General features: G+C 39.9%; 1 protein-coding gene across 14 annotated transcripts in view; it reads left to right on the top strand.

Annotated features, from left to right (window-relative positions):
* NRXN1 (neurexin 1) overlaps positions 1 to 26,598 on the top strand; it is a 1,228,156-nt gene that overhangs the window by 608,125 nt on the left and 593,433 nt on the right. For all 14 annotated transcript variants that reach the window (XM_010855914.1, XM_010855913.1, XM_010855911.1 and 11 more), the window contains one exon: positions 21,036 to 21,209. In XM_010855914.1, the coding sequence (XP_010854216.1) occupies positions 21,036 to 21,209 (174 nt within the window). The remainder of the gene's footprint in view (positions 1 to 21,035; positions 21,210 to 26,598) is intronic.

The following is a 26,598-nucleotide window of genomic DNA, read 5'->3' as shown; positions in this document are numbered from 1 at the left end:
TCTTTCTAGTGGTGGAAGGGACTTTTACAAACCTAAGAAACCCTCAGAGCTGATTTTTATTAAAGCATGGAGTGTTTCCTGATTCTGAATATAAGAAAGGCTTTATCTGTAATAAAAATGAAAACTATGAATTGAAAATAATATTTTATATAATATGAAGATGCTAACTTTTGACATCTGACTGAGTGCCTTTGTGTTTAAAAAAATAACACGATTTACATTTGAGGTAAATTTCTCTGGTGGACGAAGAGATTCTATACTAATGATTATGTCCCCCTTTACCTTGTGAAATTCCTTTGTGTTTAGACTTACCAGAGTGTGCCAGAAAGTAAAAGCAAGTTTCTAAAATTAAAACTTGAACATTAAGAGGCAAAGCTGTGGACCCGCAGTTGGATGTGTGATCCAATGGCAAGAATGACCCCACGAAGCCCCCTTGCCTTGTATGTCCCCAGCAAGAGGGAACCTGGGGAGAAGCTGTGGCCCTGGTGTGGCCATCTCCCAGCTTCTGCAAGCCCGGTATTTTGGTGCGTGCAGCCAGGGGCCCTGGTCAGATGAGGGGTATTAACTAAGTGTTTTGTGCTCCATGTGGAGAGCATGGCAGAGAAAAGGGCAGTAGGGTTCCTGTCACAAAGAGCTTTCTGTTCCAAGAAGGCTGACACTAAGCGAACATTTACAGAGCAGAGAACAGGATTCCCTAGACCCACATCAGGACTCCAAAAGTAATCAGGTATCACCAAGTCGAGTATTAGAGGAGGGAAGTTCTCAGAGATACCCTGAAGGAGGAGCAACGAGACATTGTTTCTCCTTCCCACCTGGATGCCCCTGGAATTAGGAGGGCTCAATGAGCAAGGAGAACATCCAGAGGCGCTCTTTACTCTGATTTTTTTTTTTTGGGGTGGGGGTCTAGTTGCTCTACAGTTTGTGCTGTACAAATGTAACTTGTGAGTTTGTGCTGTACAATGAAGTGAATCAGCTACATGTATACATATATCCCCTTCTTCTTTGACCTCCCTCACCCCACCCCACATGCCATTCCTCTGGGTCAAAACAGAACACTAAGCTGAGCTCTCTGCTATACCACGGCTTCCCACCATCCATCTATTTTACATGTGGCTGAGCACATTCGTCAATCCCAATCTCCCAATTCACTCGCCCTCCATCCACACGTCGGTTCTCTATATCTGCGTCTCTATTCCTGCCCTGCAAATAGGTTCATCTGTACTATTTTTCTAGATTCCACATATAGGAGTTAATATACTATATTTGTTTTTCTTTTTCTGACTCATTTCACTCTAAATGACAGACTCTAGGTACATCCACATCAGTACAAATAACCCAATTTCATTCCTTTTTAACAGCACTGTTTCCTTGGCACGCTAGCTAGTCATGTAGGGTTCAGCCACTCTAAATGCAAGAACAATGAAAGGTGACTGACTTTAGATAATGATTTTATTTTGTACTTTTTTGGCCCTTATAGAATTAAAAGAAAACGATCAGGTTTAGTCTACACTCTGTGTACGGTCATTGCCACATACTTCAGTTCCTCTCAGCGTGAGGTCTCCCTGATTAAAAACATCAGTTATGTGGTGGGGTTCATGGGGTTCATATTTCTGCACCCTTCTCAGACAGACTGAAGCAATGATGTTTTGAGAATGATGTACAGGGAAGGCCAGGTGTCTGTATTTTTAAAGTGAAAGTGTTAGTTGCTCAGATCTGCCTGACTCTTTACGACCCCATGGACTGGGGCCCACCAGGCTCCTCTGTCCATGAACTTCTTCAGGCAAGAATACTGAGTGAGTACCCATTGCATTCTCTAGGGGATCTTCCAGACCAAGGGATCCAAAGCAGGTCTCCTACACTCACTAATCCAGATGCTGTAGTTCAAAGCCCTGAACAAATGCAGTGTCTGTGCTGAGGCCAAATTTAACTCACTTTCGAATTTTAGTGCGAAGCCTGCTTTTGTTTTCATATTAGGATTTTACTTTTGTTTTCCTAGTTCTCAGCCAAAGTGGTCTTTGGTTGCTTCAGGAGCCTTGGAAATATTTTTCTTTCTTATAGAACCATATCAGAAAAAGACACTAGAGGGCAGCATAAGGCTGCAAAACCTGCCATCTGGGAGGCTGGTGGGGCGGGGGAAGCGTCTCCCTAGTCTCCGCTGGCGCTGGGAAGCCAACTTTGTTTTTTTTGCCCAACCAGAATTCCGCCGTTAGTCTTCAGAATAACACATGCTTTTGTTTGTGGCTGTGTTTCATTATATAGACAGTGGTTTGTGTGGAAATGTGCAAGCTAGGTGCTGATTATCCCGTTCCCAAGGTTGACTGGGAAGAAGGTGGTCAGAGATGGGCGAGAGTCTAATGATCTCTGAGAAGAATTCCCGCCTGTGACCTTGTTTAAATTGTCTTTCATGACGCTGCCACGTTCTCAGGGGGTTGCATGTCTCTCCCCGCTGACACAGTTTTGCTTTCATCTTTATTTCCCAGCTGTTTGTGTCCCATTCTCTCTGGCTTTTATGTACAAGCTCTTGCTATGGAAAGAGCAGCAGAAACTCGCTCTACACAGTGATTGCCTAACACAGCTGTACCTACTTGTATTGTGGAACTTCTGGGTCCTGCCCCCTTTAGAAAGAGAAAGGGTTGGCTTAACTCCTCCTGCTGTCCCTTCCCTTGTTCCTGAATTTGACACATCTGTTTGCTTGCATCTGTATGTACATGGGAAGGAGCTCCTATATATTGACTCCCTGCTGCTGCTGCTGCTAAGTCCCTACTAAACACTAAATGGATTTTTTTATTATGTTTTTTTTTCTATTTTACACAGTCTCTGACACTATAAAATACTGTTTAGGGAACTACTTATTATTCAAAGTTAATTTTTACATTAAAAAAATAGATTTAAATGAGGTTATTTTACTTACTCCTTGCAATTGATTACCCAGGGATTTGAATTGAGGTCAGTCTTGCTCATTCGTTAATCTAGTTCAAGAACAAAGATGGAGAGAAGGGTCATCTTTGCCTCCTCCCCAAGTCCCAATGTTCCTTGGGTCCATGGGCCCCCTTTCTTGAGGCATTACTTAAGTTTATCCTTCAGCAAATTGAGGAAATTTCCTTCATAAGGAGAAAATAAATGATTCCTGGGTGCAGAGGATACAGTGCCCTCAGGTGGCCACTTAGCAAAATTACTTAAAAGGGAATAATTCACTTACAGGGCAATTGTAGGTCAGCTCAGACAGAGCTTCGGAGAAGGCAATGGCACCCCACTCCAGTACTCCTGCCAGGAAAATCCCATGGATGGAGGAGCCTGGAAGGCTGCAGTCCATGGGGTCACTGAGGGTCGGACACGACTGAGCGACTTCACTTTCACTTTTCACTTTGATGTATTGGAGAAGGAAATGGCAACCCACTCCAGTGTTCTTGCCTGGAGAATCCCAGGGACGGGGGAGCCTGGTGGGCTGCCGTCTATGGGGTCGCACAGAGTCGGACACGACTGAAGTGACTTAGCAGCAGCAGCTCAGACAGAGCTTGGCCCTTTCTCTCTCTCATACCCCACGTTCCTTGCCCCCATGGGCCCTGAGCGAGCGTTCCCTCTTCCTCCCATCTTGTCTTTTCCCTTGTCACCACCATGAGCAGTGTCTGCTTGTTAATGTCCCTTATAGCCGTCCTTACACCTACCTTGAAAAGCAAACACCTGCTGTTGTTTATCCAGCTTCTAAGCCACTAAGAGCTCCCCTAGACAGAGACAACCCGACCAGGGCTTTCCTTACAAATAGGTTCAATCTCTAAGCAGAAATTTGATGAATAGCATTCTTGCTCTTTCCATCTTGATCTCATATCAGTCTCTATTACTCAGCTACCTACTCGCATAGACCACATAGGCCCCCTCTTTCTTTCTTCTGTGTTTTTGACAGATCATTACTGTACGACATCAGTGATCCAGATTCTATTCCAAAGCTCTGATCATGTTTAAATACACTCTGGCTTTGTGTACTCAGCCAAGTGACATCTGATAGCCTGCTTGCCTTGCCCAGATAATTTACACAAATACAAAACTTTCAGAGTCTGACTTTGAGCTTAGCCTTAAAGCAAGAGATGGCATTAAGCATGTTGTCTGTCCTGTTGGTTAGGCTGTCTTTATTGCATTTCTTTTTCTTTTTTTTTCAGTTTGTAAGGGAAAGAGATTTACTCACATTACTTTAGCTAATGGGAGATTATTTTAAGGACCCATTAGGAAGTAAGAGAGACAAGACATCCTTTCAGCTACTGAACAGTGCAGCCACCCAGAGAATAAGAACTTTGTTCTGACTGTCATACTGGGGTCTCAAGAGCAACCCTCATAAGTGTTTCCTTGGATACGAGTGCCTGTGTGTGCATGCATGATGAGTTGCTTCAGTCGTGTCTGACTCTTTGCGACCCTTTGGACTGTAGCCCTCCAGGCTCTTCTGCATCTTCCCAACCCATGGACTGAACCTGCATCTCCTGAGGCTACTGCATTGCAGGTGGATTGTTTATCGTGAGCCATCGGGAGTACCCACTGCTCCCTAATCCAGGCCTATACCTCCAACCCTCTCTCTGCTGTGTCTGCTCCCAGTTAGATCCTTCTGCTTCATGACTTCTACCTGTTACTTTGTCTCCTGTATGTATTTCCACTTCTGTCTACTCTTCTCTTCTTCTCACTTTCAGATTTCCCCAAAGACGTGCTCTAATATGGTGAGTGGACCTCTCTAGAACACAGCTTCATGGGCATTTGCCCTGGTGCTTGTGGTCAGGCTTACTTTCTCAGACCGAATAGCTATGAACACACAGGTAGATTTGCATGAGATTAAATTGGAGCTTAAAAGATGGTCCCTGGAGAGGAGGCTGTGTGTTGGAAGGCTCTCATAGCTTCTCAGAAGAGAGCAGGGTGATTTGCTTATTCAGAAGGTGCTAAGCATCACGGCAGAAGGTGAAGAGGAGGGAATGAAGGGGTTTTAGGTGGGAGAGTGGAGTATTATGGTATGCTTAAGAATCATTCCTTTGACTTTGGTACAGAGGATGGGCTAAGGAGAGAGGCCACTCTGGAGGCAGTTGTCACAGTGCAGAACAGAGACAATTGGGCTCTGAGTACATAAAAGTGAGACTTGACATTTTTGTTAAGCCGTTTCCCATATAAGAACTGAAAGACAATTGGAGAAATGAAACTATTGTTTCTCTCCTGACTTCTCCATTGAAATCTCAGGCTTTGCAGAAATCAGTCTCATTCTCTTCTTTGTACTATAATGTGTTTGTCAATTTGTTTTAATCCCATTCTCCCTCCCCACCGACACCCAGCCCCCCCAAGACACCCTTTCCTCCTCTTGCCCAGTTGCCTCGGACCTGCTGTCTAACGTGTTGCTTGGAAGCTCTTCCTTCTGCTGCCTTAAAACCCTTGGAGCAGCTTCCATGACTGCCACAGAGTTTAAGTTCTTTATTCCCTACCAGCAACTCTGACTCTGTTTTCTTTTTTAATTTATTGTTTTTAACTGGAGGATAATTGCTTTACAATGTTATGTTGGTTTCTGCCATACATCAACATGAATCAGCCATAAGTATACATATGTTCCCTACCTCTTAAACCTCCCTCCCACATCCCACCCCATCCCACCCCTCTAGGTTCTTTTTTTTTTTTTTTCAATTCTTTCACTCATGTATTGATACTTGTTTTGGAATCTCTTCTACTTTGGGCATTGTTTTACTATGCTTAGTTTTTTTTTTTTCCAACTCCCATCAATTCTATTATCTACAATTTGTTTTCCCACTGTTAGCATCCTGGGAACTTTTTATTTGAAGGCATCTAGGAGGCACTTTGATCTGAGCCTTTCCTTTTACAGATGAGAGAGACATGCTCAGGAGAGACTGTGCACAACCAGTCAGTTAGTGTTCTAGATCTGCCTGGTCTTCAAATCCCCAGTTTAACACTTTTCACAGTAGACCAGGGAAAACAAATTGTATTAATGTTTCTTGGATTCACTTCAGTTGACTGCTGTTGACCACCTGGAGCACGTGTGGAAAATAAAGGTGAGGCCTTCTGTGGACTCACCAGAGAAACCAATTCATATGGTTGGCCACAGGCTCAAGATGAAGCCTGGTAGCATGTGGGCCACCCATTAGCGTTTTTTTCTTGTGCAACTTTAAGGACCTCTGTCCTTCCCTTGAACTTATTGGAAAAGACCCTGATGCTGGGAAGGATTGAAGGCAGGAGAAGGGGACGACAGAGGATGAGCTCTTAAAGCTGGTGCCATGGATGCTGTGAAGAACAAAATGCCTGCATGTGCTCAGAGCTGAGTCCTTAAGGGCCAGGTGACTGCTCACAGGGCCTCAGCCTCATCACAGCTAGGTCTCCGTGTGTGTCCCTCTTCAGGGAGCGTCAGGAGTGTGGCTGAGCTGTCTTCTTAGAGGCTGAGCTTCTCAGCCAAAAGCTCCCGGCATTAGGACCATCTGGGAAGGCAAGCTTGATGTCATCTCTCTCACTGAAGAAGGACTTAAGTCTTAGCTTTCATTGCTCTCAGACCTTCCTCTTCTTTTTTTTCCTGAGGGGAGAGAAAGACAAAGATTTTGAGGGGTACAAGAAGCATAAACCCATTCAGATGAACTTAAAGGAGGGAATGGGGCAGAGTGTAGCATTCCAGGAGCCCAAGGGCAAGAAAGAGAAAGTTTACAGCTGGAGCTCTTGAGAACATATCAGGAAAGCCGTCAGCAACCAGCCAGCCTCTCTTGCTCTCCCGGTCTCCACCAGGGCTGGGAGCTGCCTTCTCCCGGCTTCACAGGGAGGCCACATGCTCTCCTTCTCTGCACACTGGTTTGCTCTGCTTTCACCAGCATTAGCAAAATTTTGGCGTCCCCAGACCTGGCCTTCCACCCCTGACCAACTCAAATACCCAAGAGCAACTCACTTGAGTTTGGGAGTCCCAGTGCCACATTCTTGGGGGAGTAAATTTGATTGGAACTCACGTCCTGTCTGTGATTAGGAGGCAGGGTCACACTGTAGAAATATGGCACTCTGGATTTGTTTGAAGAAACATTTGGACAGTCTACTTGGGGTGTAAGCAGAGCCATCAAGGGCTCCACAAGGTGACCTTGAAGCTGCTGTGCAAAAATCGAGGGGATGGGGTTGCCTTGCTATGGAGCAGGGACTGGGGATTGAGGCTACAGTCATCTAGATGGTGGGAAATCAGGCATTGTATGGTACCAGCTTGTTCAGATGACTAAGATCATAGATGCTTGGGCTGCACAAAAGTACTTTGTGGTGGAGACAGAGACTGTTCATTGGAAGTGAGGCAGCGCAGGGGATACAGAAGCCAAAGCAGACGTCATAGTCTCCCTGGAATTCACAGGAACACAGGAGGAAGGAAGCTAGATTCTCATCCTCTGTGGATTAGAAAGATTCAAACAAGGCTCCTCTAGAACTGTAATGTTTCAATTGCTGGCATCTGGGTAATGTTTCAATTGCTCGTTATACATCTCAGAAGTAAATACTACTATAATTTCCAGCCAGTTGTTCCATTGAGTTAGGGTTTCTTGATAATGCATATCCAGTCCTCTTTTGCTGTGACTCACAGGACAACTAGCTTCTACCCTTGACCCTGGACAGTTTGTCCAGAGCCATAGGTCAAAATTGGAATAGATTGAAAAATTGGGTGGGCATAGTACAGTCACCCCTCCTACTGTAGAGACGCTGCAAAGCTGGTTCTGCTGTCTTTACTCACTAGGAAAGCACGTTGTTAATGCCACTGTGCTGCTGCTGGCCCATCATGTCCATAAAATGGAGGGGACCTCCAGTGCTACTTCAGAACCGAATTAGGTCAATCAGGCTTTCCTGTTAATGCCACATTAATATGGTTTTCTGTGTCCACTCTTATAAGGGGCCCTTACTTGGCCTTTGCAATTAATTATTGTGGTTTTTCTTAAGGGTAATGCAAGAAGCAATAAAGCTTTGTAATTAAGGTTCAGGCATGGGGTCAGACAGACTTGGTGAAATAGAATCTCTACCATTTATTTCTGTGTATCCTTAGGTAAGGTCCCCCATACCATCGTCATCATCATCTGCTTTTCACTAAGCACTAGCTCCAAGATTTACATATATTATTCCCTTATTTGTGTGTGTGTGTGTGTGTGTGTGGCTAATTGGTGCTGCTGTACTTATCCACATTGTAGATGATGAAACTGAGGTTTAGGAAAGTTAAACATCTCACCTAAACATTAGTAATAGTAAAATCAAATAACAGTAATAATTATTTTAGCTATTTCTGAGAGCTGATCATATCCCATGAACTCTTATAAGTATTTTACTCACAAGATCTCATTTAATTCTCACAACCATGCAGAAGCTCAGCCAGTGTGTTCTTTAAAGCCCAAATGTTTATAAGGCAAGGGGTTTGTAAGGCCCACCTGGCTATGACAGGCATTGGCAACATTCTCATAGGCTACTTTCTCATAACTGCCCTGGTGCAGACAGCCCAATTCCCAGGTTTCTTAGAGGCTGGGTATTAGCATTCCCAGCCAGGCTGTGCTCGGTTCTGTCTGAACCCCACCATTCCCCTTCCACACACTCACTGTTTAGATTCCAGCACTGGTTTCTCTGTGGAGATCAGAGACTGTATAAAGACTTCTTCAAGCTCTTTAAAGTCCTGTACTAATGTACTGTATCTATAACACAGCAATTCTGTATTCCTCAACTGCAGGAAACACAAAACAAGTTATCTACGACAAGGGTCCCCAATCCCTGGGGCCATGTACTGGTACCAGTTCTTGGCCTGTTAGGAACCGGGCCGCACAACAGGAGGTGCATGGCAGGTGAGCAGAATGAAGTTGCAACTGTTTTTACAGCCACTTGCCATCACTCGCATTCCTGCCTGTGCCTCCTGTCACATCAGCGGCATCGTTAGATTCTCCTAGGAGCACAAACTCTACTGTGAACTGCGCATGCGAGAGGTCTAGGTTGCATACCCTGATGAGAATCTAGAGTAATGCCTGATGATCTGATTCTTCATTATGGTTTGAGTTGTATAACTATTTTATTTATATCACAATGTAACAAAAATGGAAATAAAGTGCACAATAAATATAATGCACTTGAATCATCCCAAAACCATCCTTCTGCTCTGGTTCATGGAAAAATCTTAGAGAAAAATGTCATGTAATAAAATATTTCTTCCCTTGTGTAAAATGTAGTTCTTCGGAACATTTGACGTTGCTATAATACCTGTGTAGTGCTATAGCACTGAAAATGTCACTTCTGGTAATTGCAAAATAACTGGATATTTTCCCTTTCACTTTCCGTGTGCTCTTCCCATCTCTATGCCTTGTATAGAACCTATATATTGGGTCTGTTTCCTTAGCCCCTGAAGTCTTCCTCAAATATGACAGCCAACAATTTTAATTGCTCTGTGTCCTTAATATGCATTCCATAGAACATTTGCATTTATAGATGCCTAAAGCAGGCCCAGGCAAATATAGAATTTGATTGGATAATTGGAGATTAGCCTGTTCTTCCATCATCAGCTGTTCCAGCAGGCTGTTGGCTAGTCCATTCAACTGCTAAAGCCCTCCATTCTCCTAGCTTTAAGGGAAATTTCCCTGCACATCTAGCCCCACTTTTGATCATTGCTGTTAACTATCTGCATTTCTCCTTAAGGGTAATTTAAATATTGGAAGAACAAAGTGTTTGGGGACCTGCCCTAAGGAATTTTATACTGGTCCAGTGGGATTTGATGACCTGATTGAGAATATTCCATCCTTTAAGCACAGAAGCAATTCATTCTTTGAAAAAAAAAAATACAGAAAAGCTCAGGTACCTAAGTAAAAAATAAGAGTTTTATTTGACCCTGAAGCTCATAATATTTTGGAAGCTTTTTGACAATGTCTGTAAAGCTTTTTTGTGTGTTTTGTATCACTTTGTCCTTTCAAGCTCTCCAGAAAACCCTGGTGACTTCCCCCTATATCTAAGTTGAGAGCAGGTTCCATTTTTGACCTGCATTAAACAGGCCATTATGATGGGGAAGAACCTTCATTTTATACTTACTCTGTACCTTGCTAGATCTTCCCCCTCCACCCAAAAAAGTGTGCACTCATTTTTAAATAGGAAAAGAAAATTTCTTTGAAATAATGAAAGTTATTTTGAAAAAGAAAGAAAGCTCAAGTTGTTATCCAGAGTGCCTCAAAATCTCAGGAAAGATAACACATTTGGGCAGGTCCTCTCACGGGTCCCCTAGTTATAAGTCTCTCAGTCTCTAGTTCAGTGATTTCTAAACTCCTCTTCTACCCATTCTCCTGTCACCGAGAAGGGTTTTAGTAAAACGAGGAGGCAGCGTGTTGCAGTGGGAAGAGAGGTCACTCGGGACTTAGAGGCTGGGGTGCCAGTGTTACTGTCCCGGGAGTGGTTGAATTGCCTTGGGGAGGTATTTTTCTGAAAATTACCTTTTCAGAAGGGTTGTTTGGTGAGGACAGTAACCCCTTCCTGCTTATTGTGAAGATTTGGAATCAAATGAAACAAGAGATGGCAAAGCACTGATCACATGGAGGTCTGTGCACGTGTCGGGTGTGACCGTACGTGTGAGACGAGGAATTTCTGCAAGGCAGTCGGCAGTCCCAAAGAGCAGCACCCAGGGAGTGGAAAACGAAACATGCAGCGGTGACAGGATTGTTTGCTGCTAAAGGATAGCTACAGTTTCTAAACTGGCTGTCACTTGGACGGGAAAATGTAAAAACAGTGGAAGTACCTGAACCCTGTTTTTAACCAAAAGGTAAATTTACTGAGCACGAGACAAAGTTAGCTTGACAAGAGCTGATACGCCTGAACTCGCACCCCGTCTGCCACATTGCCACTGACATAGTGTGATTTACAAATGGATTACTGCACACCCATCCATAGCAATTCAGTTTATTATTTCCCATTTAACGTGCCCACTGGCTTTGCCTTAGAGTCTGTTGGCCAAACACACAAAGAAATTAAGTTTTACAATCATACTTTTCAAAAACTTTCTCTTTTGGGGCAATTTTGTATCAAAGATACCAGCTAGAAACAGAAATTTCAGAGTGTTGAAAGCATTGTCTGTCTTGTCCGTAACTATAATGTCAATGTCTTAAAGCCTTACTACAGGGGAACGCTAAGGTCTGAACTCCAATTTTCTTGGAGCCCCCCCACCTATTCATACCCAAGTCTTACACTGGGTCATAGATGAATGCAGGCGTTCTACTTATCTCTTTGTGAGAGGCAAGTGAAAAGTAACTGTCATATCTAAAAGTCAAATTTGGAAGTCATAAGAATTCTATCCACTTGTTGAAATTTAGATACCTAACAGTTATGATTATAGAAGCAAATTGACTTTGTGTTTGTGAGATCAGTCAATGAGCATGCAGGTGGGTTCTGCTTCATTCTGGAAATATGTGTTATTTAATTTGGACTCTGCAAACATTTATTACCATTACTTTTTTCCACTAGCCAAGTTACCCCAAAACACTCCTGTATTTTGTGCCAGTGGAACTGTACAAACTGGCCACTCGACACCCGGCATGTACACTGTGTAAACCAGTGCAGATTAAGTGAAAATTATCATAGATTCAGGACATCAGGCTTGGAATCAGACCTGCCATTTTTTCTGGCTGTGAACCCCTGAACCATAGTGTCTGTGTCTGTGACATGTGTCCATGATAACCTTTATTTCTTCTGTAGCTCATCAGGTGAAAACTAAATGACACAATCTATGTGCAAGTATTTGGTAAAGTTTAGGGCGCTGCACCAATGTCAGTTATTAAGTCAGAGCTATCTTTTCTGGTTTTGGCCATAGCAAAGCTTGCACTGATCACAAAGGACTCAAAGCAGTGAGGAGGTTCTCTCCCATTTGGTCAGGGCTCTGTACATTTAAATTCAGTTGTCTCAATGATTTTTTTGTGAAATTCAGTGTCTCTGTAGTGAAAACAACATATGAATTGTTAGATGTGGGAGCCCACTATGAAATACGGAATACCTGTTGGCTGGCAGTGGCCTTTGAATTAGTAACAGGAGACCAGAAGGACTCTAATCTGAGTCCTGGAGTAGTGGTCCACAGGCTGGATGGAGAGCGACATCTGCAAACCCACAGGAAGTGCACATAGGGAGTAACAGACGTCCTCGGGCAAGGCATCAGGGATCTACACAGTTAGCCTGGCCCTCTTCTATGGCCACAGACAGTACATGCATGCCTTTCTGTAATGATAACAGTGTAATAGAGTAGAAGCATCTGGAAAAATAGTATAAAGTGTCCATAGTGTGGAGAGTGCCTATGGAGGTTGCATGAGTTAGGACATACTTGTATGTGGGGCCACAGAGAGAATGGTAGACTGGACGAAGCTAGAATGAGGTAGAAGGCCAGGATAGACCGAAATTTAATTTCCCACAAAGATTTTGACACTTACTTTAACTGCAGAAGAGACTCGTTGATAGGTTCTCACTACCACACAATGATACCCTAAACTAGTTCTGTACCTATCTTTGCCTCTCTCTACAAAAAGAAAAAAAAAGAAAAACAAATTCAACATGTCAGTTAAAATTGTTCCTGAATCACACTATCAGAATAGAAAAAAATCACTGCATTGAACCCTCTTAATGAGCTAGATGTCTTCAAGGAAGGGGTCAGTAGAAGATAAAATTCCCCACAATTAACTTTACTTGTTACTTCTCAAGTGGAGGGAACTAGGGACAAATATGAATGCTGTGTTCATAAAACCTTCATTCTGCTTTATGTTTAAATGATTATTTATTGAATGGAAACTGCAAATTCATCCATTCATTCAGTGAGTCAACAAATAGCTAGTGAACGCTAAGTGAAAATAAGACGAAAAAAGGTGCTTTGCTTATGATGGTTCTTCAAGGAATTTATAAAATAATGGGAAGATGAAATATCTACATAAAGAATGGGGAATGAAATTGTAATTGTCAGAAAAGAGATTTTAAATGTTAGGGAGATTCATAGACTATACTTGCCTATGACTGAGAAAACACATAAACGAGGTGAAATTTGAGTTGAGACCCAGAAAGTGGGTAAGGTTTTGAAATGGAATATTGGAAGGGAAAAGACTCATGATATAGAAGCCATGTGTTGCAAAGAATGATGTAATAGCATGAACGTGTGGTATTCCAGAGATGGAGAAAAATACAGTTTGACTAAAGATTAGTAAATAGGTAGAGGATTGATGTTAGTTTAATTCTCTACCTGGCCAACATTGTTGGGGAGAGATTGTTGAAAGTTTAGAAAAAGTTTCTAAGGGAGGAAAACTCAGAATCATGACCACTGCTGAGCCTCATGCTTTATGTAAAAGATAGCAGGAGGTATAAAAGGAATCAGACCACAGTGTGGAGATGGCAGATATGGTACTAATGAGCAGGATGGGTGGAGGCAGGACACCAGATGATGGGCTATTGCATGGTGAAAGGGAGATTAGAATTGGAAAAGGAAAGGAAAATGGAGGCACAGACATCAGACGTATTGGCAAAGTCAAGTCATCAACACCAGAGTGCCTGGCAGTCATTTGAACGGAAGGTGTGAGAAACAGAATGGAATTGAAATGGTTTTGAAAATACTTTTCAAAACTGTGATTAAGATCACAGTTGTTCAGTCATGTCTGACTTTGCCATTCCATGGGTTGCAGCACACCAGTCTTCCCTGTCCTTCACTGTCTCCTGGAGTTTCCTCAGATTCATGTTTGTTGATTGGGTGATGCTATCTAACCATCTTATCCTCTGCTGCCCCCTTCTTTTGTGTTCAATCTTTCCTGGTGTCAAGGTCTTTTCCAATGAAATGGCTCTTCCCATCAGATACCAAAGTATTGTAGCTTCAATTTCAGCATCAGTCCTTCCAATGAATATTCAGGGTTGATTTCCTTCCGGAGTGGGAGACTAGAAATGTGACTGCTATAAAACATGGTAGTCTAGAAGTAATTTCCCAGTAGGGGTAGATAGGAAATTTGATGGTTTATTTTTAGGCTGAACTTAGAAAGCCAGTATGAGCCTAAAGATTAGGATTTACAGCTATTTCCTACAGAAGTAAAAACAGGTTATTCTAGGATTAAACCTTTTATGCAACAAGTAAGGCTAAGGTGTATAAATGTTAAAGGGTAACTAAGAAGGCAAACTGGTGACCACTGAGCACCTCTTCAACAAGGAATTTCTAAAAGTAACCTAATTTCCCATAGAGATGTATAAAAGACACAGATCTAGTGTCTCAGAGCAAAAAACCCACTTAGATTATCAGTTTTGACTTCAATAATGATAATTTGTTGTGCCCTCAACTCAGATGTGATTTTGAATAGTGTTTATTGTTCAATCCAGTGTGTGCTTTGTTATTAAAGCTTCCATTTGTCTCCTCTTAAGCTCAAATGTGTTAGAGAAATATTAACAACTTCCCATGCTTTTGCTTTCTGTAATTTAACATCATTTATTTAAACAATCACAGGAAATAGTAACATCGGCTTTCTCCCCAGAAAAAGCATGAAATGAGTGTTTGTTCTTCAGAGACTAGAGATGATTTTTTTCTTCTATCTAACAGGGTGCACTGGTTATAAAAATAGTTTTGTGTTTATTTTTTCTTCCCAAGAAAGCCTATGTTAACTTACATGGTCTAGATATAACCTGCAGATGTTCACTTGTGGATATGCAACAAAAGATGAAAATTGAAGAGAAAGATACAAATCAGGGGAGGTGGGGGTGGAAGAAGGTGGAGTTTGATTGTTCCCAAAGATAAGGAAGGACATCTTTCCTACAGAATAACTCTAAGAAACTAGCCCAGCCTACTTGTACTTTTTCTATTAGCCAATCAGAGCAAGAATTGAGAGGAAAGTTAGCAGTCTCCATCTTTGCTAAACAAGGTCAAATCCTCTCAGCAAAGCCTCTAGAAACTTCTCCAGTCTGGCCAGTTGGAAAGTAAGACAATGTGTATTGTTTCACTTTTTTTCCCCCCATATGCCACTTACAAGAGATTGCAGGAGCCTCCTTAAGTTTCCCTAGAGTTTTAGCTATTCAAATCCATAAAGCAGTTGTCCTTTTTATGTATGTTCTTTTTAATTAAAATGAAACTGAGATGTTTGAGGCACTAAAAAATGCATATGAATAAACAGGAAAGCTGAGTCAAAGAACTAATTATACCTTGATGCTTACATTCTGCTTTTGGAAGACGCACTCCAAGTCCTTGCTCTAACTGCCTTATGCTCCCTGTTTTAAGAAAAGAGAAAACTTCTTACACCACTTCATTTATCTGCTTCTGGTTGATGGCTCCCAAGCCAGGTCTTCCAGGCCTAGCATTCCTGAGTCCCCAGTTCATATCATCTGATTCCTAAAGGACACTCCTACTCAAATTACACATGTTGAATGTTAAATACAATTTCTTCTCTTCTCTCCAGATTATTGCTATTTCACATTCTCTCATCTCCTAGCCTGCATGTCTTATATTTTTGGACTTCTCATTGCCTTTGGGAAAAAAAATAGTCACAAATTCTATCATGTTGCTCAAGGCTCTCCTTTGACTTTTCTCATCCAACATTATTTACCATGGTCCTTTTGAAAATTCTTCTTTTCTAGTCTATTCTGGCCTTTTGTGTTCTTTCTTGAATGCTGTTTTAATTTTGTCTTCCTGGTATATTTGTGCTGTCCCCCATGTTTGGTGTGTGCATTTATATTATCCCAAAGTAATGCATCCTATATTTTCTTTTGATCTAAACTCTTTCATAATATTCCAGCTTACAATCAGTGGCCATAAAGTCCTTCTATTTCTCTGATTTTATCAGGCACATTTAGCCTGAACCTTACAACCTGGCCCTGGGTATTCACATAATTCTTCTGTCTCAGTCTATTTACGTCAAATTAAAAGATATGCATTAAACAACTGTCCTGTTTATGTTATCAGATTTAATGCTGCTGGGATTCAAATGGAGTATATCAAATAGTCTTCTCAAGCTGCTTCTTAGATAGTGCAAGGCACACTTCAAGTACACAAATGCCTCTAAACCAAGTCAAGGAAAATAAGACTTGTGTGTTGATATCTTACCACTCTAATTATACTGGAAACAAGGGGAGAACTTAGACCTCTTATTCTTCTGTATTTCGCAGCGCAGGTCAGCATAGAGTGAGGTACACTGTCAATGGATAATTCTTACCACACACACCAACACTGCCATACCATAGCAGTCGTGTGCTGAGTACACTCTGTACCCAATGCTTGCATGTATTCTCAGTGATTCTCACAGCCTTACAGGGTGGGCATTATTAACCCATTTCACAAATGAAAAATCTTGACTCTTGAAAAAGTTGTATAACTTAATGTACCTACACCGAGGCAATCAGTAAATGGCAGAACCAAGGTCTGTAGCCAGATATAACTAAAAAGCTTGTGCACTATTTCCTGCTCATTACCGCCCAGCTACTGGGAAACAGATACTTGTGGTATCATTTCAGGTCATTCCAGAGATAATATTCTCGAGAGGGGACTGTTACACACACCCCCTACACATGAATTCCACACTAGTGCCACAGATCAGGGTTTCTTGATATATATCTGGCTTTGTACATGTTCTTTGTATCTTCTTTTGCCCCAGCTCCATCATTTCCTTGTCAGTTCTATATATGGCCTACTTAAAGAATACTAATGAAAATCAACCAGTCACTCATAGATTGAAGAAAGAGTAAAAGCATAGCTTGAAGTCCATAGGAAACTTACTCTTACTAGATGTCCATCCTGGATATCATTCACACGCTGAATCTTTAAAAACACTCAGCTTCCTTTCCATGCACAGGATTTTGCCTTCAAGATCCCATTAGCACTAATGGGTCATTTTCCTTCCATCACCTTAAGGATCAAATGGAGAAGCTGCATCTTTGATGAACTCTAATGCTACACAGGGCTCAAGCCACTTAAAGGTTTCCTTTGTTCTCTTCCTATGGAAACCCACCGGGGGACTTGAGACCACCGTCTGCTATATGAAGAGTTTATAAAGACTGTATTAAGTGGCAGTGCTAAGTGCAGCTTCAGTAATGAAAATGAGAATGAATCCCCTGCTTATAAAGCCAAACTCATCCACCTTGCTTTGTCCGAGGCTTGTATCCTGCATGGCTTGAATCAATATTTTCTGCTCTTTAACAGCACAAGAGAAAGATTACTAGTTCTCTTCAATAAGCTTTAAAAAGTTATTTGGGAAAGTGTCCTAATAGGAAAAAAGTAGGACATAGTAGGAAGTGGGAAATGGAAGTAAGTGCATTTTAGAATTAGCTCGCTCCCCTTGTGTTGCCTTGCCATTCTTTCTTTTCTATTCTTTTCTACATGACTTCAGTCCATCAGCTGACTGACAGTATTTAGTGCTCACTGTGCTTGTAGCCCAGTACTAGGCACCAAGGGAGAATTGAAAACAAAGACACTGTCTCTATCCTCGAGGAGGTTATAGTCAGAAAGAGGAAGGACTTCCCTGGCAGTCCCGTGGTTAAGACTCCAGGCTTCCAATACAGGGGATGTGGGTTTGACCCCTGGCTGAGGAACCAAGATCCCACATGCCATGTGGTACAGTCAAAAAATAAAATAAAGAAATTGAAAAGAAAGAGGAAAATTGATTATCATATATATAGCATCCCATATATAACTTTCTTTGTGTGTGTGTGTGTAATAAAGTTTTTTTTTTAATATCAATGTCTCTTTTTTTTTAATTTTATTTTATTTTTGAACTTTACAATATTGTATTGGTTTTGCCAAATATCGAAATGAATCCGCCACAGGTATACATGTGTTCCCCATCCTGAACCCTCCTCCCTCCTCCCTCCCCAGTGCACCAGTCGTCCCAGTGCACCAGCCCCAAGCATCCAGTATCGTGCATCGAACCTGGACTGGCGACTCATTCCATATATGATATTATACGTATTTCAATGCCATTTCCCATACATAACTTTCAATGCTAAGTTCTACAGCCCTGAAGCAGTGCCAAGAATTCTTCATTCAGCTACCACTGTTCTCCAATACCACATTCAGTAGGCCTAGAGGAAAACTGAAATTTCCTAACAAATTTATTTCGATACATGAATGTAGGAAGTAGGTCCTTGCATTTGACATCTAACAGTATAAATCAGCCCACTATCTCAGATGAGCAACAAAGGGCACTTGTCTCTGTTTTTCTAGAACTCACCTTGGTTTCTGTTTGGAGCTCTGATTCTTTGAATTAGTGAATATCTAACCTCAGGAACTTTTCATTCTTTCATTTCCCTGGGATTATTTCTAGATTATTTGGAGGTAGAAGACTTCCACTGTTCCAATATTCTGGGAATAGAGAGAGATTGCACAAGAGCTAGTCTCAGATAATCTATACTCACAGCATAGGTGCTGACTGACTTGCTACTCACCATCTGTATTCTTTGTGTGCATAACCTCCTCAGTGTTAGTCTCTTAGTCGAGTCTGACTCTTTGTGACCTCTAAGGACTGTACCCTGCCAGGTTCCTCTGTCCATGGAATTCTCCAGGTAAGAATACTGGAGTGAGTTGCCATGCCTTCCTCCAGGGATCTTCCGGACCCAGGGATCAAACCTGGGTCTCCTGCATTGCAAGAGGATTCTTTACTGTCTGCACCACTCAGACCAGCCCTTTTCTGCTCTTCCCTATGCTACTCTGGGAATTGTTCTGTTGCTTCCATACCATGTGGGATATAGAAAGCTCTGTGAGGTTCCCTAAGCTCTCAGCATGTCTAAATCTACCCTGCAGCTTTTTCTTCTTGAAGATTACACTGCTGCTTCTGGGTTCTCTTGAGGAAATGCCACTGATCATTATTACTTTCCTCAGCCTACTTGAGGTTTTGACACCCACCAGACCTCACATCAGAACACTGCTCCTGCTGCTGCTAAGTCACTTCAGTCGTGTCCGACTCTGTGCGACCCATAGACGGCGGCCTACCAGGCTCCGCCGTCCCTGGGATTCTCCAGGCAAGAACACTGGAGTGGGTTGCCATTTCCTTCTCCAATGCATGAAGGTGAAAAGGGAAAGTGAAGTCACTTAGTCGTGTCCAACTCTCAGCGACCCCATGGACTGCAGCCTACGAGGCTCCTCCGTCCATGGGATTTTCCTGGCAAGAGTACTGGAGTGGGGTGCCATTGCCTTCTCCACATCAGAATACTATGTCCTCTTTTGGGGAATGACTATGTTCACACTTCTTCTCCTCCAACTTTCTCTCCTGCTTGCCCACATGAGGGACAGGAAAGCTTTACTCATCTCATGTAATTGCCATTATATTCTATTTCACTCCTTTAAAAGCCTTGAATTTTAAGGATCAAATACATAAGCACAACTTCTTTATGTCTTTGGTTTCTGATCCATATCCCTTCTTTGAAGTAAGTAAAACACAATCACTTGAAATGTGGAAGAAAAGACTAAGAGAAAGGAAACGTGGAAGAAAAAATCATGTATTTCAAAGGTAGTATCCTGTTTTAGACCAAAAGCATGGTATCCTTTAATATTAGGAATCTTGGTTAATAATTAATAGGTGTTTTCTTCTATTTAGGAAGTAGCAAAAGTAAACACACCCAGTACCGTCAGTACAAATCATGGAGGATCTATGGCATCCTATTTAGTACTTTGAGCTTTAGTTAGTGGGTCAGGGACCTAAGTTCTCAGTTTTTATGGCTCAATGACTTTAAGCAAGCTCAATTTACTCATCAATACAACCCAGGAATATTCTATGTGTTGCTTTTTACCCTACTTACCAAGATAGCTTATTACTGTTCTGTGGATGGTGACAGGAGACACAGTTTCTGGGTCAGACACCAAGGCTTTTATTACTCATGACTCAGCAACCAGAGTGAGCATCAGCGAGTAGTTCTCCTCACTCCCAGGTCTTATGAAAACAATACAAAGGGGCCTGGAAAACATTAAGAATGTAGGAGTTCTGTGTTACAGTGGGAGACGGTATCAGGTGTCATGAGAGTTAAATAAAATGGTTAAGGTGAGACAGAAAATTCAAATGACAATGCAAACTCAAAGAACTAATTAGCTAAATAGAATATGTTACCAGGACTTAAAAACATGAGTAGTATATCAAGGAAATTTGTGGTGACCCTCCTTATGTTTTGCACTGATTAAGTGTCTACTAGAGTCAGTTAGTTATATCTACTCAATGCTATCCAGATAGGGTGATAGAAAGGAATAGAATCAAACTTGGATTACAATCTCTTTTTTTAAAGTAGTAGTTCATTAAATTCGGAAGTCTCAAACCTAGAGACATGAAGATGAGAAAGCAAAGCAAAATGTCCCACTAGAAACTGTAATAAAATTGGGGAAAAGTTATTGATGCTTTGTTAAATGATCCCAAAACAGCTTAATGAATTCAAAGTGGTGCACCTTTACCTAAAAATAAATAAATAAATACTTGAAAAGGGGTGGCATTTTCAGGTATATACAGTCTACTATGGGATTGAGTTGGTGAATAAGATAGGTACAAGCAAGGATAATAGATTTAAGCATAATAGAAAAGACAATTTTAGACATGAGACATTTAGAATTTGTTGAGCTTCTAGTTAACAGAAAAACCTAGAATTCTCTAAGCAGAAGGTAGATTTGATAATAATAGCACCTTCTAACATCTACTACATGTTTTCATTCTGATGCTCTCCATTATTTTACCTTTTAATCCTCACACAGTCCTATAGGATACACTTTATTGTTCCCATTTAAGAAATGAGGTTATTAACTATCAGAGAATTTTTTTTTTTTTAAGTGCTCAAAGCCATGGAGTTGGTAAATAATGACTTCGATTTTAATTCAGGGGCCTCTTCATGGCCCGTGTTCATTCCATTTGGCCACACTGTATTAATTAGTTTTCTGTGGAACTAGCTTCTAGAAATTTCTTCTAGTGCTGATGTATTAGTCAAACACTTCTACTGTTTTCTACTTTTAAGAAAATAGTTATCAATTTTATTAATTTTGAAAATTAATTTAGTGAAAAATAAACCTTACTATTTATTTTTCCTGTCCTACTGTTGGTTAAACTCAATGACAAATTACTTTTGTGACCCAAATTTTTGTCTTCCCACAGGTGACTTGTATATAGGAGGAGTGGCCAAAGAAACGTACAAATCATTGCCAAAGCTCGTCCATGCCAAGGAGGGCTTTCAAGGCTGCCTGGCATCGGTTGATCTAAATGGGCGGCTTCCAGACCTCATCTCAGATGCTCTTTTCTGCAATGGACAGATTGAGAGAGGATGTGAAGGTATTAGATCTTCGTTATTACACTCAAAATAATTCTAATTCCACCTATAAATGAGAACAGATCTCTCCGGCCAGCAAAATTTTCATTTCTGACAAATGGCCAAATCTCTATTTAAGGCTTAAAAAATCCTTATTCATCCCATACATCTTAATTTTCTGAACAGTTTGCAAACCTACACTAATGCTCAATAAATTTAAAATTGGAGCTATATCTATGGATCTTGATTTTTCTACTTTGCATTCCATAGTTCATCTCATTAGCATGATAATCAGCTCTGCAATGCTTGCTTTATAGCATTTAATAGATACTCCATTTGAACTAGAAAAACATATTTATTCCAGCAAATGTTAATCAACTTGAGACTGGTTTTTTTTTTTTTTTGAAATCTACATTCAGTAAGACCCAACAAGAAAATAACATTCAGACATTCATTCTCAAGTCACTATATGATTTGTGTCTACATGACAGCACAAGTGTCTCCCATATATTTTGTTTGTTTTAGCAAAAATTGGTTTCTTCTATTCCCCAAGGTTAATATTCCACATTTCAGAAATGTGCTCAAGTATCTTTCTGTTCTTTTGTGTTCTCTATCAGACTAAGATCTGTAGGAGTACTTTTTGATTGCTGCTTTCATTTTAGATAATTTTCACTTCAACACCTCAGATTGTTTGAGCCATCTCTCCCTCCATAAATGCAATTTAATCACATTATCCTGAATTTTGTAGCTCTGAATGTGTTGCTGCTTCTCCTTTAATGTTGAATACAGTTCGGGCCATTTTGAAAATTTTAGATTCATAATGAAATTTCACCTGGGAGAAATGAAAGAAGACAGGTGAATTCCTGTCCTCCAGAAGCTTATGAATCATTTCTTCTCAGCCAAAATAATGCCATTAGGTTTAGTAACTACCTACGTACATATACATTTTTTATTTGAAAATACATTTTTTTTCCTCTTTGCAGCATATATTTTCCTGAAAAGTCAGGTGAAATTCAAACTGTTTTAATCATGCCAGAGAATAAGGTTATTTAATTGAAATCTTTGATGAATTAATTTTTAATGTTTTGCCATATTTCTTTATTTCATATTTTGTAATAACACACTTTTGTAAAACAAAAAGAAACTGTGTTTTGTTCTTTCATTAATTTAAAAAAGGAAGTAAAATTGTTAAGTGAATAAATTCTCTCTAGTGGATGAATACAGAAATGTGAGACATAACTTTGATCCTTGGAGGTGATCTAATAATTGAAGATATATGTATTTTTTTTAAGTTACTACAAACTCTTCTGAAAATATTTTTCAAAAATAGGCCTTTCTACAAGTTGCTTGATGACTTCTCACCTATAAAGAGATGGTGGGAGCAGACAGACAGAGACACATTCACAGCTAAACACTCAAAAGATAGAAAAACAGACACACACACATGACCTCCCACCACTGGCACATGATTGAGTGGGTGAGTGGGAGGGAAAACTAATGAGAAACGTATTGAGAAAGTGTATTTACAATAAAATTTGGTGTTATTTTCCATCATAATCTAATGAGCAAATTGGTTAATATGATTGATTGGAATCCTCTTGAGTAATTGTAAACTATGGTTTGAACATCTGAAATCATTCAGTAAATTATATCATTGTTTCCTTCCTTACTTTATCTAGTTTGCTTTAATATCTGAGCTTTAATAATCCTCACCCTCTCTTAACCCCTTTTCCTTTATTTTTAAAATGTCGACATGTTCCTGCCTTCCTGCCTTAATGTTTCCCTATTTTTTTTGCTCCAACATCAAGATTAACAGTTTTTAATTTATGAGTATTTCTGTTCTCTGTGGTCCCTAGGAATAATCTCAGATGTGCCTGTCATTGGTTTTTCATGATCAATTTCTAGATATTCTAGAATTATTTCTCTAAAGATGATTGTTTTAAGGGGTTTTGAGTTCAAATCACATCAGAATCACTAAACCCCCATATTAATATTAACAGAAATAGTATAAATTTGACATCACTTAATAATATCTTCCCATGATTTTCCACCATGTCCACCCAACAAGACCAACACATTTCTAAGCTTTTTTCATGTGAGAAGCCATTGGTTTTCTCATAATAATCACTTGCTGCCTTTCTCTCTAACTTATTTCAATGAGTAATAGTTGATTTTATTTACATGACATGTGTGTTAGCTTGCAGATGGAGCTTACATTGTCCTTTTCCCTTTACATTAATGTTTCTCAACCTGAGCAAGTATTAAAAGCACCTGGAGAATTGTTAAAACCCATGTCACTTGACAATACCCTCAAAGTTTCTGGTTCAGTAGATCTAGGATGGGACTCTAGAACTTATGTTTGTAGCAAGTTCCTAACTTATGCTGATGCTTTTGGCCTTACAACAAACTCTGAAAATTACTGCATGGAAAGGCATAGAGACTGGCAATGCACCAATAATCAGACTCAATTAAGCTCAATACTGAGTCAAGATAACTTCTGTACATGGAGTCAGTGAAACAGCTTTTGGACATGTGCATTGACTCATAACATTCAACTGTTGAACTGCATTATAAGCTCCAGAAATGCTTCATTATTAAGGGTACCATTGATCAAGCACTGATAACAATGTTTACATATATGCAATTTCATTTAATTCTCAAGACTCTAACAGCTAGGTATTATTGGATTATTTTAAAGGAGTAAATTGAGCCTTGAGGCTTTCCTGGAGACTCAGTGGTAAAGAATCTGCTTGCCAATACAGGAGATGCAGGTTCCATCCCTGGGTCAGGAAGAGCCCCTGGAGAAGAAAATGGCAATCTACTCCAGTATTCTTGCCTGGGAAAACCCATGGACAGAGGAGCCTGGCAGGCTACGGTCCATGGAGTGGCAAAAGAGTCAGACATGACTTAGTGACTGAACTAAAAAACAATTTGAGCCTTACATATGTAACGTGATCTTCCTAATGTCACACAGCAAGTAAGCGGATATGGAAGCTTTGAGCCCAACTTTGTCTTATTTGAAATCCCAGACACCTAAGCATCTTTTTCTATTGTTTCTTTGGTTTCCAGACATTGTCGTTTACCTTCACTTTCCTTTCCTTTTCAAAAATATCCTTATTTTCAAACACTTAGTACAAAAGTCTTTGTGGCTTGCTACCAGTTTTATTCAGTGATAAAATAGAAAGAACATTATAAAACTAAAAAGAAAAATTCAGGGCTTTGTCTCATGCAAATGCCTGTCAGTGTTTAAATATTGTTCTAGAAGGTGAGTTCTTTGAAAAATGTGACTTGTCAGGCATAGGCCTGAATTCTCTTGTAATACCTGAAAATATAAAAAACTGTTGTGATAATAAAAACATAATAATAAAGCATATCTTTATGCTCACATAAAGACTTGGCAGACACTCTGAGTGGCTGCTGTACAATATGGAGAGGCAGGTTATTTTTCAAAATTGCAGCTTTACCATTTTTAGAGTTTAGCATTATTTTGCAATTCTATTTCTGATAATTTTTACAAAAACAAAAAGATAAAAGCAAAAGCATGGCTCCTCGTCAGTTCTTGTTCCTGTTCTTTTCTTCTGCTGAGCAAGTCAGGGGAACAGTATTGTTGATAACACAGCCCCTGACCCAAGCTGGGCTTGTGCTCAGGAAGGACTGCACTACGGAATACTGCTTTGAGATTTTATTTTATTTTTTAACAACCATTAATTATTTTCAGTCTTTAGTACCATGGAATAAAGATCTTACCTCTCACAGACTGGAAAAAAACAACAAAACCTGAGCAATTTAGTGATCCTTGGTTCTTTGATATAATAAGTGAGAAAAACTAACTATTATTATTATTAAAAGCAACTATTATTTTTATTATTATTACTATACTGATTATGATTATGATGATACAATTAGTAGTTACAATACTATGATTTCTAAATTTGTGAATATTCATGTAGTTTAGGCTACATTCAATACATTTTATGAAGAATACCATGACTCAGAATTTCTAATAAAAATATATTTGTAAGGAGGATGTTTAAAATTGGCATTTATTAAAACATCAGTTTGTACAAAATCTAATTACAGATAGCTCTCATGTATTCACTAGAGCAGTTACCTCAAAGGCTGTCAGTGTTAATAGCATCTAATTAGTCTGGTATCTATTTTTGTGTTTTCATAAAACCTAAAATTATGTTTGCTAGAAAGTATCTTCAGTTTATACTCTAAAGGTATTGAGGTAGATGTTGTTCCCTTTCCACCCATCTCTAAGATAACCCTTATTAGTGAGGTTCTTCTGTATTAAATATTCACAGGGCAGTTTGTGAGAGTTGAAGACAGTTATAAAGATAGGGAAAATATAGATGTAACTCTGAGACCTGTAAGCAATAAATACCTCGTCTGGTAAAAGCAAAGATAAATACTCCACCTTGCAATCTTGTAAAGGAATTTTCTTGATGGGGAATTATATTGCAATTTGCTTCTTCCATTCTTTACTTTTTCTTTCATCTACTCTAAATGATGTTGTCTACATTTGGATAGTTTGATCTTACTGTAAGGTCCAAGTGTCGGCAGAGAATGGCTGTCATTGGTTTTAAACTTTAACTGCAATAGCAAGAGAAAAGACCCAGAGGGGGGAAAAAATAGAAAGGGTCTGATAATGACTATCGTGTACATTGTATCTACACATGATAAGTGGGCTGCATGCTTCAGCTAAGCAGTGCAGTCATTCTGGCAATGCATTCATATCTATCCAAGAGAGGAAAACATGCAAAAGCCCTGTTAATTTTCCTTCATTACATGTCATTGGCTCAATTAACCATTTTATGAATACATATGTAGTGAAATTCTAATCAATTATCGCTTTCTCATTTTTGGCTTCTCTTAAGATTTATGGCTGTTAATTATTAATTTGTTTGCTCTACATAGCATTTCTCTCCCCCTTTACAGCAGCATGCTTTTTTGAATCTTCTGTGTTTGCCCATTTCAGTATTGCTTACTAACATTTAATATATTTTGCTTTTTTTTTTTTTTATTTTGCTGACAAAGTTGCATTGATGAAAGCTGACTTGCAAGGTAGATAGCCCTGTGTGTATAAAACAAGACTGAAACCCCATAATACACAGTGGAAACCTCAAAATAACATACCTTATATTTTTGCAGTAACCATTATTTGGGTATAGATTTAATTTTTCCCTTCTTGAATGCTGTGTAAGAAATTTTATTTTGTAGCATAGTTTGCATAAAGGCTTTCAGTCTTGAATATGTTTGTAGAGTGATTACATTTAATGCTTTGATCATTCTTTTCAGTTCTTTGTTTTTCAGTGTTCTAGTTATGATTCTTTAGAAATAGACTAGCATTTTTTTTCTTGTATGTTAAATGGGGGCATGTCATTTATACAGTTTTTAATTTTATGTTTG

This window comes from Bison bison, unplaced genomic scaffold, assembly GCF_000754665.1.
Source record: "Bison bison bison isolate TAMUID 2011002044 unplaced genomic scaffold, Bison_UMD1.0 scf7180017864370, whole genome shotgun sequence".
NCBI lineage: Eukaryota > Metazoa > Chordata > Mammalia > Artiodactyla > Bovidae > Bison > Bison bison.
The sequence above is the reverse complement of the archived record's forward strand: the minus strand, read 5'-3'. Positions and strand labels throughout refer to the sequence as shown.